Raw genomic sequence first — 14,037 nt, 5'->3', positions numbered from 1 at the left:
TGGCAACCTTTGTTTTTCTGTCATCTCTTTGTTACTAATGCTTATATCTTTCTGTAACTTCACATAAACATTGTCCTGTGTACAAACAAAGTATGTGTAGGGGCTGAGCCCATTATACCCAAGGTCAAGGTCACCAAGCTGTTATACTTAGGTTATTTTTAAGGTTAAAAGTTTTTCGGCAACCTTTGTTTTTCTGTCATATCTTTGTTACTATTGCTTATATCAGACTGTAACTTTTCATAAACATTGTCCAGCATACAAACAAAGTATGTTTAGGGACTGGGCCCATTATACCCAAGGTCAAGGTCACCAAGCTGTTATACTTAGGTTATTTTTAAGGTTAAAGTTTTTTGGCAACCTTTGTTTTCCTGTCATATCTTTGTTACTGTTGCCTATATCTTACTGTAGCTTCACGTAAATATTGTCCAGCACACAAACAAAGTATGTGTAGGGGCTGAGCCCATTATACCCAAGGTCAAGGTCACCAAGCTGTTATACTTAGGTTATTTTTAAGGTTAAAGTTTTTTCGGCAACCTTTGTTTTTCTGTCATATCTTTTTCATGTTACTTTTGCTTATATCATGCTGTAACTTCACATTAACATTGTCCAGCGTACAAACAAAGTATGTGTAGGGGCTGGGCCCATTATACCCAAGGTCAAGGTCACCAAGGAGTTGTACTTTGAACTATTTTCATGTTAAATTTTTTTGAAAGCTTCGTTTATAGACATATCTTTGGTACTTTAAAAGATAATGACTTGAAATTAAAAGTATTTGTTTATAATCATCTGCAAGTGTGGCTACATATGCCATAACTCTGATTGTGTTTTTGATAGAATTATGCCCCTTCTGTACTTAAACTTTTTTTGCAATCTTCACTTTCTGGATACTACTTTAATGCAATATAAGATAAAGACTTGAAAATTAAAATGTATCTTTATCATCATCGTCTGCATGTGTGGTAACAATCCCCATAACTCTGATTTGTATTTTTTACTGAATTATGCCCCTTTTATACTTAAATTTTTTACAAACTTCGTTTTCTGGACATAAATTTGGTACTATATAAGATAATGACTTGAAAGTCAAAATACATCTTTATCATCATCATCTGCATGTGTTGTAACAATCCTAATAACTCAAATTTGTGTATTTGATGGAACTATGCCCCTTGGTGTATCTTCCTTTTAAAGTAGGGGTCTCTTATTCAGACATATATTCATTTTACTGTCAAATCCCCGCATAGTGGAGTGCGCTGTCTTATGGACAGCTCTTGTTCTATACATTATTTCTGAATTGTAACTAATTATTGTCCTGCCTGGATTTAGTTACATGAACCGCACCATGAGAAAACCAACATAGTGGCTTTGCGACCAGCATGGATCCAGACCAGCCTGCGCATCTGGTAGTCTGGTCAGGATCCATGCTGTTCACTTTCAAAGCCTATTGCAATTAGAGAAACTGTTAGCGAACAGCATGGATCCTGACCAGACTGTGCAGATGCGCAGTCTGGTCTGGATCCATGCTGGTCACAAAGCCACTATGTTGGTTTTCTCATGGCGCGGCTCACATTGTTTTTGATGTCATTTTATCCTTTGTTTTGCAGAAAAATTTGTTAACGCCGATATTTCTTATGATTATCTGATTGAAGCAAAAGAGTAGTTGTCATGTGTTTAGGTATATTATAAACATCTTGTTAAATGGCAATGACGTTCCTTACATGGTTATTAGCATTCCTAAACCTATACTGTCACTTGACTAATAGCCACATCAGCCCTGCCATTGTTGTTTAATAAATGTACAGTATTGTACAGAGCAGTGTTAAATAACCTAATAATATTGATTTCACTTCATGACTTTTTTAGCCAAACTTGTGAAGGGGCAAGGGCCTGGTCATTTTGTGAAAAATTGCACGACATTTGGGAAAATAGTGAAAAAAAATGTTCACAATTCTGCAAAATTGTGAATATAAATATAAAAATATAAAGGCCTTAGTCAGTAACTGATGAACATAAACTTCTTTTTCAGCGAAGAAAAAAATTATCAGGGATCTGCCCTGGATTATTTTATGTTTCACTTCAGTACTTTACCAAATACACCTCTGCTAAATCACTTGATTTGATTGAAAGTAAGACACAAATTTGTTATTGTTCAACATCAAGTTTACTGGAGTCTGCACAAAATTGTGAATTTTTTTCCACGGCAATTTTGGATTTTGAAGGGGCTGAATGTCGGCCCCTTTTTAAGAAAGAAAAAAAAGCCCTACACTTAAAATATTTCTTGTTTACTTTTCCTCTTAAACATTACAGAAGTATTGTTACTGTAATACTATGTGTCAGTAGCAAATGAAATATTACAACTTTGGTATTTCACTGTATTCATAGTTCAGCGGGTGATTAATTCTTGTGAACTCTGTGCGATTGTGTCAAAGCATACATTCTGTTCTTGGCAACGTTTTACACATTCAAAGAAAAACAACAGTTCTATCGTCACCAGCAAATGAAATTAGAGGGCATTTTAGTTTCAGGTTACTAAAAGGTCTTTTCATTAACAAAGTTCTATGTGAGGGCAGTTACATAAATTTTACCCATGGGAACAGACATTGACTTTTATATTCAAAACATTTCAGCTTTATTTCTTGGACTTGTTTTTGTTTCCAATGCACTTTAGAAAATTCATCAAGTTAGGTCTAGTAGGTTTTATAGATCCAATCTCTTGATACAGCTATAATTAAAATTTATGACCTCATTGAAAGCAAAATGTACTTTATGTATAATATAAAAATTACTTCTATTGCTATGGGGAAATTTACAAATTATGACGTATTTACAAAAAATTAAGAAGAATTGGAAGTTTGCCCTAGAAGCATCTACAGTGTGAATGATAGTCCAAGTTTCTATATGACTGCACTTTTAGAGAATCTTGATTTACTTTGTTGATAATGAAACAAATCAAACGCAGTCATCAACCTTATTCACTAACATTTCAAACCATCTAGATATGCCTTGGTTCACTCTGTTAATTCCTATTTTTGCCAAGAAGTACTTCCTGTTGTGTTTAGAAATAGAGTCAAACTTGTGCGAAAGACCATTGGTGAACAGAGACCATATAGCTCTAAAGACCGCGAGTTCTACTTCAGATTTTAACAGTAGCAGTGTTTATAAGCTCGCCTGCTTAGCTCATTAGGGAGAGTGCAGATCTACGGATCGCAGGGTCGTGAGTTGGATTCTCGGGCGAGGCGTATGTTCTCTGTGATGATCTGATTCATGTGGGGAAGTTGGCAGTTACTTGCGGAGAACAGGTTTGTATTGGTACAGAATCCAGGAACACTGGTTAGGTTACCGGTAACTGCCCGCCGTTACATAACTGAAATAGTGTTGAAAAATGGTGTTCAACCCAAAACAGACTAACAAAATGTGAATTAAGACCACCTGTAAATGAAGACCAATTTTTGTCTGTCCCAAGGATGGTCTTCACGCACAGTATTATGTCTGTCCTGACCTGTTGCTTTTCATCTTTTCTAAGTTTGGCAATTCAAAAGTTCATCTTTAATTTTAAGCATACAATGAGGTCCCCAGGGAAGATTAGTCCCCTGGCTAATTGGATTATGCCTTACCTGCATATTGTATCCATTTATAGTCTATCTTAGCTATGGTCACCATCCAAAATTGAGAATTAACATTTTTTGGAGAATTAGGGGTTTTCAGCATTAAACATGGGATATCATGTGGCATAGTTATATTTCTGTAAAATGACAAGTTACTAAGCTTAATTTCACCATTTAATGAAATCTCCAAACATGACTGATCATGCTGATAGAAAAAAAAGAAAATGTTTAGAGCAGAAGCTCTCAAAAAACTGCATGAAGAGCATTTTTCATAAAATATGTAATAAAGAATTTGGAGACTAACCCTTATCGTACTGGACACAATTGATTCCTGCCATTGCGACCAGTGAAGATCTTGATCAACCTGCACATCCATGCAGTCTGATCAAGATCTGCACTGTTCGCCATTCAGTCAGTATCTTTTTGGTAAGCACCCCTTTTAACAGACAATGGTACTGTCCAAATTGAAAAGATGGACAAGTTCATTATAGAAATTTAGCAGGGTAAGGGATCAGTTTCAGTTCCTTCATTTTTGGCCTTTTGCATCATTTCGGATAAATTTTAGTCACATTTTTATAGGTTTGTCAGTTTGAATGATGATCATGAATATGAATTATCCCAGTGGCAGTTTCATTTTTTGATGATCCAGAACACATTTTCATTTGTTTGATTTTTCAGTTTACCAAAGACAACATCATTCATCGAACGTGATGATGGCCAGATTTACTCACCCTTGTTCTCAGCTGTACGCCTACATGGAATTTTAGATAGTAAGTATTACTTTATTCATTAAAGAAATGCTGGTATAATTTACAGAATTTGGGTACCTCATGTTCATCCAAGCTATGGAATAGATATGCACATTTATGTTGACTATTTGGGTTCATTGGGAAAATCTTTGAAATATTTTGGATGCATCATTGTTTCAAGATGTTGTTTTCAGAGTATTGTTGATAACCTCTCAAAGAAAATTTATCCATACTGGTATAAATTTTTGCTTTACTTTATAAACCAATATAAATCTCCTGAATACAATTGATGGTAGAACTTAAGTCTCACAGGATTTGTTAATTAGTAGTAGTGTTGATTGATTTCTATTTAAGTGAAGGATGTTGTGAACCAATTTTTTTTAACCTTCTCAGTTTTGTGTGTCAATTCTTTATTATATAAAACATAAAATGGTACAAGAACAAAAAGTCTTTTCTCTTCCTTTTAAAACTGAATTTGATGCTTTTTCACATTTTTCACTTTCAAAATTGTCATTTTCTTGTTGTTTCTTCTGCGCCTTCATTAATGGAGACAAGCTGAAATTATAGATATGCAAGGTTTGCCCTTTATTTGCTTTTAACAAGAGATTTCTGCCTGGCATCTCAGTTATGGTTATAAAATATTACATAGTCTGGAATGTGAAATGGTAAAGTGTGTCTTGGGATAAAACCCTGCATTAATGTAATATGTTAAACTGTCCAGTTTTTTTATGCCCCCGAAGGGAGGCATATAGTTTTTGAACCGTCTGTCTGTCTGTCGGTCTGTCGGTCTGTCAGTCTGTCGGTCTGTCAGTCTGTCGGTCTGTCCGCAATTTTCGTGTCCGGTCCATATCTATGTCATCGATGGATGGATTTTCAAATAACTTGGCATGAATGTGTACCACAGTAAGACGACGTGCAGTGCGCAAGACCCAGGTCCGTAGCTCAAAGGTCAAGGTCACACTTAGACGTTAAAGGATAGTGCATTGATGGGCGTGTCCGGTCCATATCTTTGTCATCGATGGATGGATTTTCAAATAACTCGGCATGAATGTGAACCACAGTAAGACGACGTGTTATGCGCAAGACCCAGGTTCGTAGCTCAAAGGTCAAGGTCACACTTAGATGTTAAAGGATAATGCATTGATGGGCGTGTCCGGTCCATATCTTTGTCATCGATGGATGGATTTTCAAATAACTTGGCATGAATGTGTACCACAGTAAGACGACGTGTCACACGCAAGACCCAGGTCCGTAGCTCAAAGGTCAAGGTCACACTTAGACGTTAAAGATCATTTTTCATGATAGTGCATTGATGGGCGTGTCCGGTCCATATCTTTGTCATCGATGGATGGATTTTCAAAAAACTTGGCATAAATGTGTACCACAGTAAGACGACGTGTTATGCGCAAGACCCAGGTTCGTAGCTCAAAGGTCAAGGTCACACTTAGATGTTAAAGGATAATGCATTGATGGGCGTGTCCGGTCCATATCTTTGTCATCGATGGATGGATTTTCAAATAACTTGGCATGAATGTGTACCACAGTAAGACGACGTGTCACACGCAAGACCCAGGTCCGTAGCTCAAAGGTCAAGGTCACACTTAGATGTTAAAGATCATTTTTCATGATAGTGCATTGATGGGCATGTCCGGTCCATATCTTTGTCATTCATGCATGGATTTTAAAATAACTATGCATGAATGTGTGACACAGTAAGACGATGTGTCTCGCGCAAGACCCAGCTCCGTAGGTCAAAGGTCCTAAACTCTAACATCGGCCATAACTATTCATTCAAAGTGCCATCGGGGGCATGTGTCATCCTACGGAGACAGCTCTTGTTTCTTCAAAAATACCAATTAGAATTTGCACTATATTAAGATCATCCAGGAGCAAAACTTCATTAACCCTTACCCTGCTAAATTTCTAAAATGGACTGGTTCGTTTATTTTTCAAAGGGGTGTTCACTGAAAATTTAATGACTGAATAGCGAACAGTGCAGACCATGATTAGCCTGCATGGATGCGAAGGCTGATCTTGGTCTACACTGGTCGAAAGGGCAGAATCATTTGTCACCTGCAGGCTAAAGTTTGAGGAAGTTCTGCATGTTTGAGTCATTAGAATTAATGGTTTACAGAACTTAGAAACTGTCTACAAGATATTGACAATTTGTGTGTGACTGTATAAAAACAACAATTTCTCTTTACTTCTAATTTAAAGATAAAATAAAATGATAAAATTGTTGACATGTGAAATAGTTCCAAATATTGTCTAAAAACCAGTTTGAAATTTTCAGATCTCTTACATCACCAGCAAATGTCACAGAATTAAGCACGCAGACATGTTAATTTATATCTGTGAGAAGTTTGTGTTTTCCTAATATGGACTCCCATTATAAAAGCTTGCTTGAGTTCCAGGTTTTTGAGATCTAGCAAAAAATCAAGAACATGAAACTATCTGTTTAATTAAATGCCAAACTGAGGTTTAATAAAAAAAAATTGTTTTGAAAATGCAGAAAACCTTAAAAGTTGATATTGTTGATAATTCTAAAGTGAACTGAGAAAGAGTGTTAAACTTTAGTTTTAACCGAATTATTTGAAATTTTGAATTCCTTCGAAATCAAATGTTTCTCCTTTCTATACATTCATTTCACAGCAAGGTGTCACATGTCAAGACAAAGTCTGAGATTAATTTCGTTTAATTCAGAGTTCTAAAATCCAATTTCTTGACTTGTGATTGTTACCAGACACAGTTTTATTTCTTATAGGTTAATTTCCAGCTGTTTTTAGTGTGATGGTGTTGAAATCCTAGACAGCATAAAGTTTTAGAATATAAAGAAAAGGTTTAGAATATAAAACACAAAGCAGTATGATGTATTTACTTAAGGGAGAACAGCAAATGTTGTTAAAAAAAGGTACATTGCTGTGCTATTCTTTTATGAAAACATTTTTGTAACTAATGATGATAGCTTTCTTTCTAATAACAGATATTGGTTGCATTTTTAACTTAAAATTCCCTAAGAATAAAAATATAACTACATTTGTATGTCACTTTGTGACTTCTCTTCCAGCTGCAGGTCCCAGGTCAGAAGTTTTACCAACTTGAAGGTGGTTTGACTTTGACTAGTTTAATGGTTGTTGGGGCAGCTGAGTTTTTCTTTCATTAAAGCTAGAAAGTTGCAATATGGCCTGAACCACTGGCGCCAGACCAGAAAGAAAATGCCTCTGTGCATGTTATACCCTACCCCTAGGTATTCTATAAGAACCATGGTCATGAATGGGAAAATATCCCTTCTGTAAATTTGCCACCATTTTCCACTGAAAAATCGTTGGAAAACACTGGAGTATTGGAACAAGCCTCTTTGAGTGGAAACTGATGGAAAACATTGAAAAAATAGAGGTTGTAAAGGCCAGTCAAAATTTTCCACCATTTTCCATTAAATGCCAGTATCAGTGGATTATTGGAACATTTTTCACTATTTGCCATTAAAGTTTTTCACTGTTTGCCACTGTCACATATTGATGTAAAAACTGACATTGTTTTCCATTGAATGCCACTATCAGTGGAGTATTGGAACGTATTTCACCATTTGCCACTAAAAGTTTCCACTGTTTGCCACTATAACTGTTGTGGCAATCAGTGTAAAATATGCCACTGTTTTTCTCTAAATGCCACTATTTGCCATGGATATTTCTCCACCATTCTCAACTAACCAGCTTGGAGAATGCCACTGTTTTCCACTATTTGCCATCAAGTCCAAGAGGTGTATACCATCACTGCATGTGTTTGAAACATGATATGAAATGAATAATGAAAGAAAGGAATATACATGTAATCATTAGAGCAGCTTATGTAATTTTTCCTTTTTAAACTGTCAATTAATTCACATCATTTTCATGATATTATTAAAGCACTTAATTCAACATTGCTCATTAGACTTAAAAATTCTTGAAGTTAATAAAAAAAATTGCTTTATAGATGAAAGAAACTTGTTTTGTATTAAAGACAAAAGTTTACTAGAACTGTTAAGTAAAAAGATATTACAAGAACATTCCTTACAATAAACACTGTTCAATTGAGTTTTGTGCTAGATTAAAGTACTTGCAGACATACTTACAAAAGTTTACACATCAATAGGGTTTCTCTGTGAGCACCATTCATTCTACAAAGTGTAAATCACTGAAGCCTAAAAATGTCTCATGCCTCATACATTTTATCCATGTGTGTTTTGGCATATGTCAGGTACTGCATATACACATCTTATACTTTATCTGAAAAGTAATTATGATAAAAGAATTTAAACCTTTTTATATTTACTATTGATTTAGTTTGTGTAGAAACTGACAAGAGATGAACCACTGAAGAATAAATGATCATTTGAAAAGATTGAGTCAGCATTTAATTTTATCAAGTTTATTCTGAAGCTTCCTGAATGTTATAAAACATGTTTAAATAGAAAATAAGTAAATAGATGTACTTACCCAGTGTCCATTTAAAGGTTATTTTAGCAACATAACCTGTTTAAATTCCAGCTGCATGTGTAAAGGAATATCTCCAACAAAGAAGTTCCTGTTTACTTTTAAACTTTTGATATTCTTGAGCAGCTTTCTATTTTGCTATCTATTGTTGAAGGAATCTCCACTAGAATGTTTTAACAAATACTAATCTACTAAAAAGAGAATATCTTTCATTGTCTATTTCTAAATATTTAAAAGGCCTTTGAAATAAAACAGGACTGTTGGGATTACTTTGTGTGTTTTGGCTCCACTACATATCTTTATTTTCATTGGTTGAGAGTTCTATTTATAACACAGCAGCATTCCAGAGTTAACCCTTTATCTCTGCAGTGTGTGTACACTGTATTTGTATACAATGTACAGGTATCAAGGTCATGCTGTGAGAGAACAGCCCCTATAATAAATAGTGCCAGTCAACAAATAGATTCTCAGTAACTTAAGTAAGATAAAATGATGAAACAATATTATCTATCTGTAAGTTTGATATTTATTTCAATTGAGGATTGTTACACAGTAAAAACAGCAAATTTAAACAATAAACTACATGCTTAAGAGTGACTCAAACAACAGTTCACCTTCATTATAATTAATAAGCAAAAACTATGATTAGGCCAAAAAGAATTTTTGTTTCCGGTAACATGGAAAAAATTAGGGAAGGTAGCTCGGAAATTTTTTTGGGGGGAATTTTTTTTATTAAGGGAGACTTTTCGGAAAATAAATGAATGCAAATAGGGGGGTTATACCTTTAAAGCATCAGTAAGTTGATTTCTAACATCACTGACCATGTTTAAAGTGTGAAAAGTGCAGTTTTGCAACTTTTTGTCAAAAAGTTGAAGAAATAAGGCCAAAAAAATATTTAGGGTCAGGCCAAAAATTTAGGGTAGGTCGGGATACCGGAAACAAACATTTTTTTACGCCTTATGATTAAAATAATTATGTTTTGCAAGAGGAACTCAATATGACAAGTCTTTACTTAAATTTAATGTTTCGGCTTTATCACTACACAAATGATTTCAACACAGAAATTTCCAGTCTCAGAATTAGAGAAAAATTCTAAGTGTTTTACACTGGTTTACACTCATAAAAATGGCAAAGTTCAATTTTCCACTGATTTCCACTACAGTTCTGTGGCATTTGGTGGAACTTGTGTTGTCATTTGGTGGTAAACAGTGGCAATGTAAGGAAAAGCCAACAGTTTCCCATCAAATGCCAGTATTGTCCATCATATTTTCCATCAGATGTCACTGAATGCCATACAATGCCATGAAAAATAATGGAAAATGATGGACATTTGTGGCATATTTACAGAAGGGATACTAACCCATTTCAATCACGCATTTCATACCTAAAACACGCAGTGCGGTAAATGTGTACTATATATGGATATCAAACAAGTGGTAATTTATCTTCCATTGTGTACCGGTCACATTTTTTCAATACATCTTATCTTAGAAAAACAACGCGTAGTTTATAGTTATTTCAAGTTTACACAAAAAACTTGCTTGAACTTCCCTGGTGAAGTTCCGTTCTAGATTACAAAACCATTCTGATTGGCTAATGTGAAAATGTATGTCAATCGTCATTTTACTACAAGTGTTCGCTAAAATGTGAAAATGCAGCATAAATGTGCAAAATGAATAAAATAAACAGAACAGATGCAGACCAATGTACGATTTCAAATTATTAAGATCATATTCAAGATGAATTTCATTCATCATTTCGAGTTTCATTGTAAAAATGTGATATTTTCTAAATTCTTTTTTTGTTTGTTTACATTTCGCCAAACATGTGCACATTGCCGTGACCTCTAGACCGGATGTTCATTAGAGAAGGTCAAGCAAGTTTTTTCTGTAACGTTGACGAAATCATAAAATATGTTGATAATCTCAGCAATATGGAATATTGAGACAGTGTGACTGGTGCACGATGGAAGATAAATTATCGCTTGTTCAATATACTAGGTACCCATTTACCGAACTGCGCGTTGAAGTTGAGAAATTTATGATTGAAACGGGTTAGTATATTTTCCTGTTCTTGACCATGGTTCTTATAGAATACCTAGGGGGTTGGTATAACATGTACAGAGGCATTTTCTTTCTGTTCTGGTGCCAGTGGCCTGAACGGCTTCTAGTGTCCCATTGTGCTTTAATTCAGGCATGGACGGGCACTTAGGTAAAACCACATGCCTTGCACGACCCAGTTAGATGGCTGTTTTGAATGATGATCTGAGCCGGGCTCAAGCCAACAGAAGTGAAGGCCAAATGATTTAAAGTTTTTGACTGTAACCATTGGGCCACACAGAATAGATCCTTCTAGAGATATTTGGATTGAGCTATGTTAGGGAATATTCATGCTTGCTGGTATATTGCAGACAAGATGGTTTTCAGCAGGGGAAAAGTTGAATTCTTCACACCAAAGTTCATGCTATAATGAATAGTCATAAAGTTAATTTGTTCCACGAGTACTGAAATTAAAGTCTGAAATTAAGTTAAAATTATGTACACATTTGGAAAAGCCAAATCTTAGAAAATTATTTAAAAAAAGATGTATTTCGGATTTTTTTTACAGTAACTTTTTCTGTGAGGTTAAACACACTCCATTACTTCTGGCAGATGCATGACATAAATGTTACCAGTAATGTTTTATTTCATTCCTAGAATGGAATTTTATCGTCTTTAGTCATCAGTCTTTCTGTCTATACTGTTTGATTTGATTATTCTTTGAACTCCTCGGTCTAATCAGAAAACTAATGCTTGTTGATAGACATTAACTATGTAAATGCATTTATAAAACTTTTGTACGGTATTAGCCAAATGAGGTGTCACACTTAACTTATTCCTTTGAGAAATGCTGTCCACTCAGACAGTCAACACCATCATTTATTCAAGACATTTGTAAACGGACTTACTGTCACTGTTCCGCGGTAAAAAAAAAAAAGAGGAAAGTTTAGTCTCGCCATCTTATGAATAAAGATGCTTATTAGTTTTAACAAGTTCCTTTTGGACAATTGAGTCAGAGAAAAGAAGACTTTCAACAACTACTAGTAATTTGGTGTCCGCATTTTTTACATCATTTTTACTGTATCACATTACCACGAAAGAAAGGAACAGGAATTGTGTTCTTCAAAATGTCATGTAATGACTTCGGACATGTTTATAAATTGTTTCTTGTCTTAAGTTTACAGCTGGGTACAACCGAGACATACTCCTAATGAATATCTTCTATTTTTGTCTTTTTTTTCAATAGGAAATATCAAAGTCGTGCAGCTGATAAAAAGTTTGTATTCTTGTTTTGTTTTTACATCAGGAAACGACTAATTCAAGATACCACAGCTGATGAATATTTCATTGCCTTGTTTTACTTTTACAGCGGGAAATATCCAAGACATGCAGCTGATGAATATCTTGCCGAGAGAACAGCTGATAGACCTTCTGTCACAGCATTATCACGCTGTAAGTGGAAGTTTCTATGGTTTATAGAAGCTTTGGGTTTTATTTTAATTCTTTAATGCTTTGAAAGCATGCAACTCACTCTTATACATGTAATCCCTTATACATTAGCTTGACTCATAAACTTATGGCTTGTCATATTAGCTAAGACTTAAAGTATGTAGATCACAAAAACGATGAATTGAGAAGTTGTAAGTTTTACGCCGAGGCACTGTGTATATTGTCACCCATGTGTCATATGGAACCAGTATGCAGAACTATGCAGAACAAAAAGAGGATGAAAAATGGAATTTAAACCAAGTGGAACGAACAAATTTTGGTAATCATACCAGGGTTGAAAAAAGTTCTTTGAAAGGAATTTTCACTCGTCCTGAGACAATTTGTACTCCTGCAATTCCTGAAAAAAAAAAGATTTGACAAACGGCGTCTATTTTAAAATGTGTTAAAAATTTATACATACCAGAATGTGATTGTATTGTGGTACCATAATGGAGCTTAAGGCAGATTTTAGAATTTGGAACAACAAAAACTTTTGTTTAGATACTTCGGCTCAAAAATTGCACTCGAGTACTACAGCAAGTTCCACTTGTCTGGAGCTGATTTCTACCTGTATTTACAAGCAGACGAGTGGATTTGTCAATTTGAGAAGATCCTTACATGACAATGATGACAGTGAGCTAGGGTTTCATGTGAAAATTTATAGAAGTTGCTGTTAATTCTGCCAGCATGATCTTAACCCTTAGCATGCTAGATAAATTGTCGTCTGCTGGAAATGTCGTCTGCTAAAATTGTAAAGTTCATTCAATTTGCTCCAAAATTGGAAGAAATATTGTCAGAGTAGCAAACAGCTTGGAACCTGATCAGACGCCGATTTAATCGGCGTCTGATCTGGTTCCAAGCTGTTTGCAAAGGCTGTTAAATTCGCCTGCAGCAGGCTAAGGGTTAATACACCCTGGCAATGCAATGTGTCTTCTTTAAGCACACGGCATTGCAAATGGTTTGACTGTATCATATTCGCAATGCTTTTCAAACTACAACAGAAAGTGCATGTTATATAACAACAGTAGACAGTTGAGAAACCATGTCTGTCAGTACACTCATTAAAGTTCGGAAGGAAAAGTGTGACTTTTCTAAATTTTATGAAGAATATTAGATTTTTTAATGTTAGTGAAGAGGCGGTAAAATTTCTTCAGAAAGAGATTATCTTCCAGTATTTATGATAGGAAAACAATATTAATCAGCTGACGTAACTCTAAACCATATATTTAGGCATGCTTGATAGTTTACATTTCTTGTAAAACACGTTACCTTCTAATTTTCTATCAAAAAATTTTAATATGGCTGAATTTTATGTAATAAAGCTCACAAACCATCTTTATTATAGCTTTACAGCCATTAAGAAGACCATTAATGGCTAATTGCCCAGATAAAATTGGAAATATCTTATTAAATATGTTGGAAGATTAAAATCCTGGTTAATTTAGTACTTTAATACACGCTACTCTGAAGTTATTCAATGTTGTTGGCATAAAATTAGATTGATATGGTCAAAGGGACTGTTTCATGATGATGAATCCTTCGGATTTGAATAAATGCATAAAATTAATTGATTTTTTTATCTTTTTGTTTGTTTTTAATTTTTCACGGATGTATGAAACCACAAAATCCACAAAAATTAGTTTTTTTGAGTACTAAGGATTTCTTAGTACTTTAAGCCAAC

At 34.7% G+C, this 14,037-nt stretch overlaps 1 protein-coding gene across 4 annotated transcripts in view; it reads left to right on the top strand.

The window, feature by feature from the left end:
• The window catches only part of LOC123547164 (BTB/POZ domain-containing protein 16-like), a 97,543-nt gene that overhangs the window by 76,089 nt on the left and 7,417 nt on the right, over positions 1-14,037 (top strand). For all 4 annotated transcript variants that reach the window (XM_045334063.2, XM_045334060.2, XM_045334061.2 and 1 more), the window contains 2 exons: positions 4,284-4,375; positions 12,238-12,320. In XM_045334063.2, the coding sequence (XP_045189998.2) occupies positions 4,284-4,375; positions 12,238-12,320 (175 nt within the window). The remainder of the gene's footprint in view (positions 1-4,283; positions 4,376-12,237; positions 12,321-14,037) is intronic.

The sequence above is a fragment of the Mercenaria mercenaria genome, chromosome 9, assembly GCF_021730395.1.
Source record: "Mercenaria mercenaria strain notata chromosome 9, MADL_Memer_1, whole genome shotgun sequence".
NCBI classification, from domain to species: Eukaryota; Metazoa; Mollusca; class Bivalvia; order Venerida; family Veneridae; genus Mercenaria; species Mercenaria mercenaria.
This window is presented reverse-complemented; position numbering and strand designations above follow the sequence as displayed.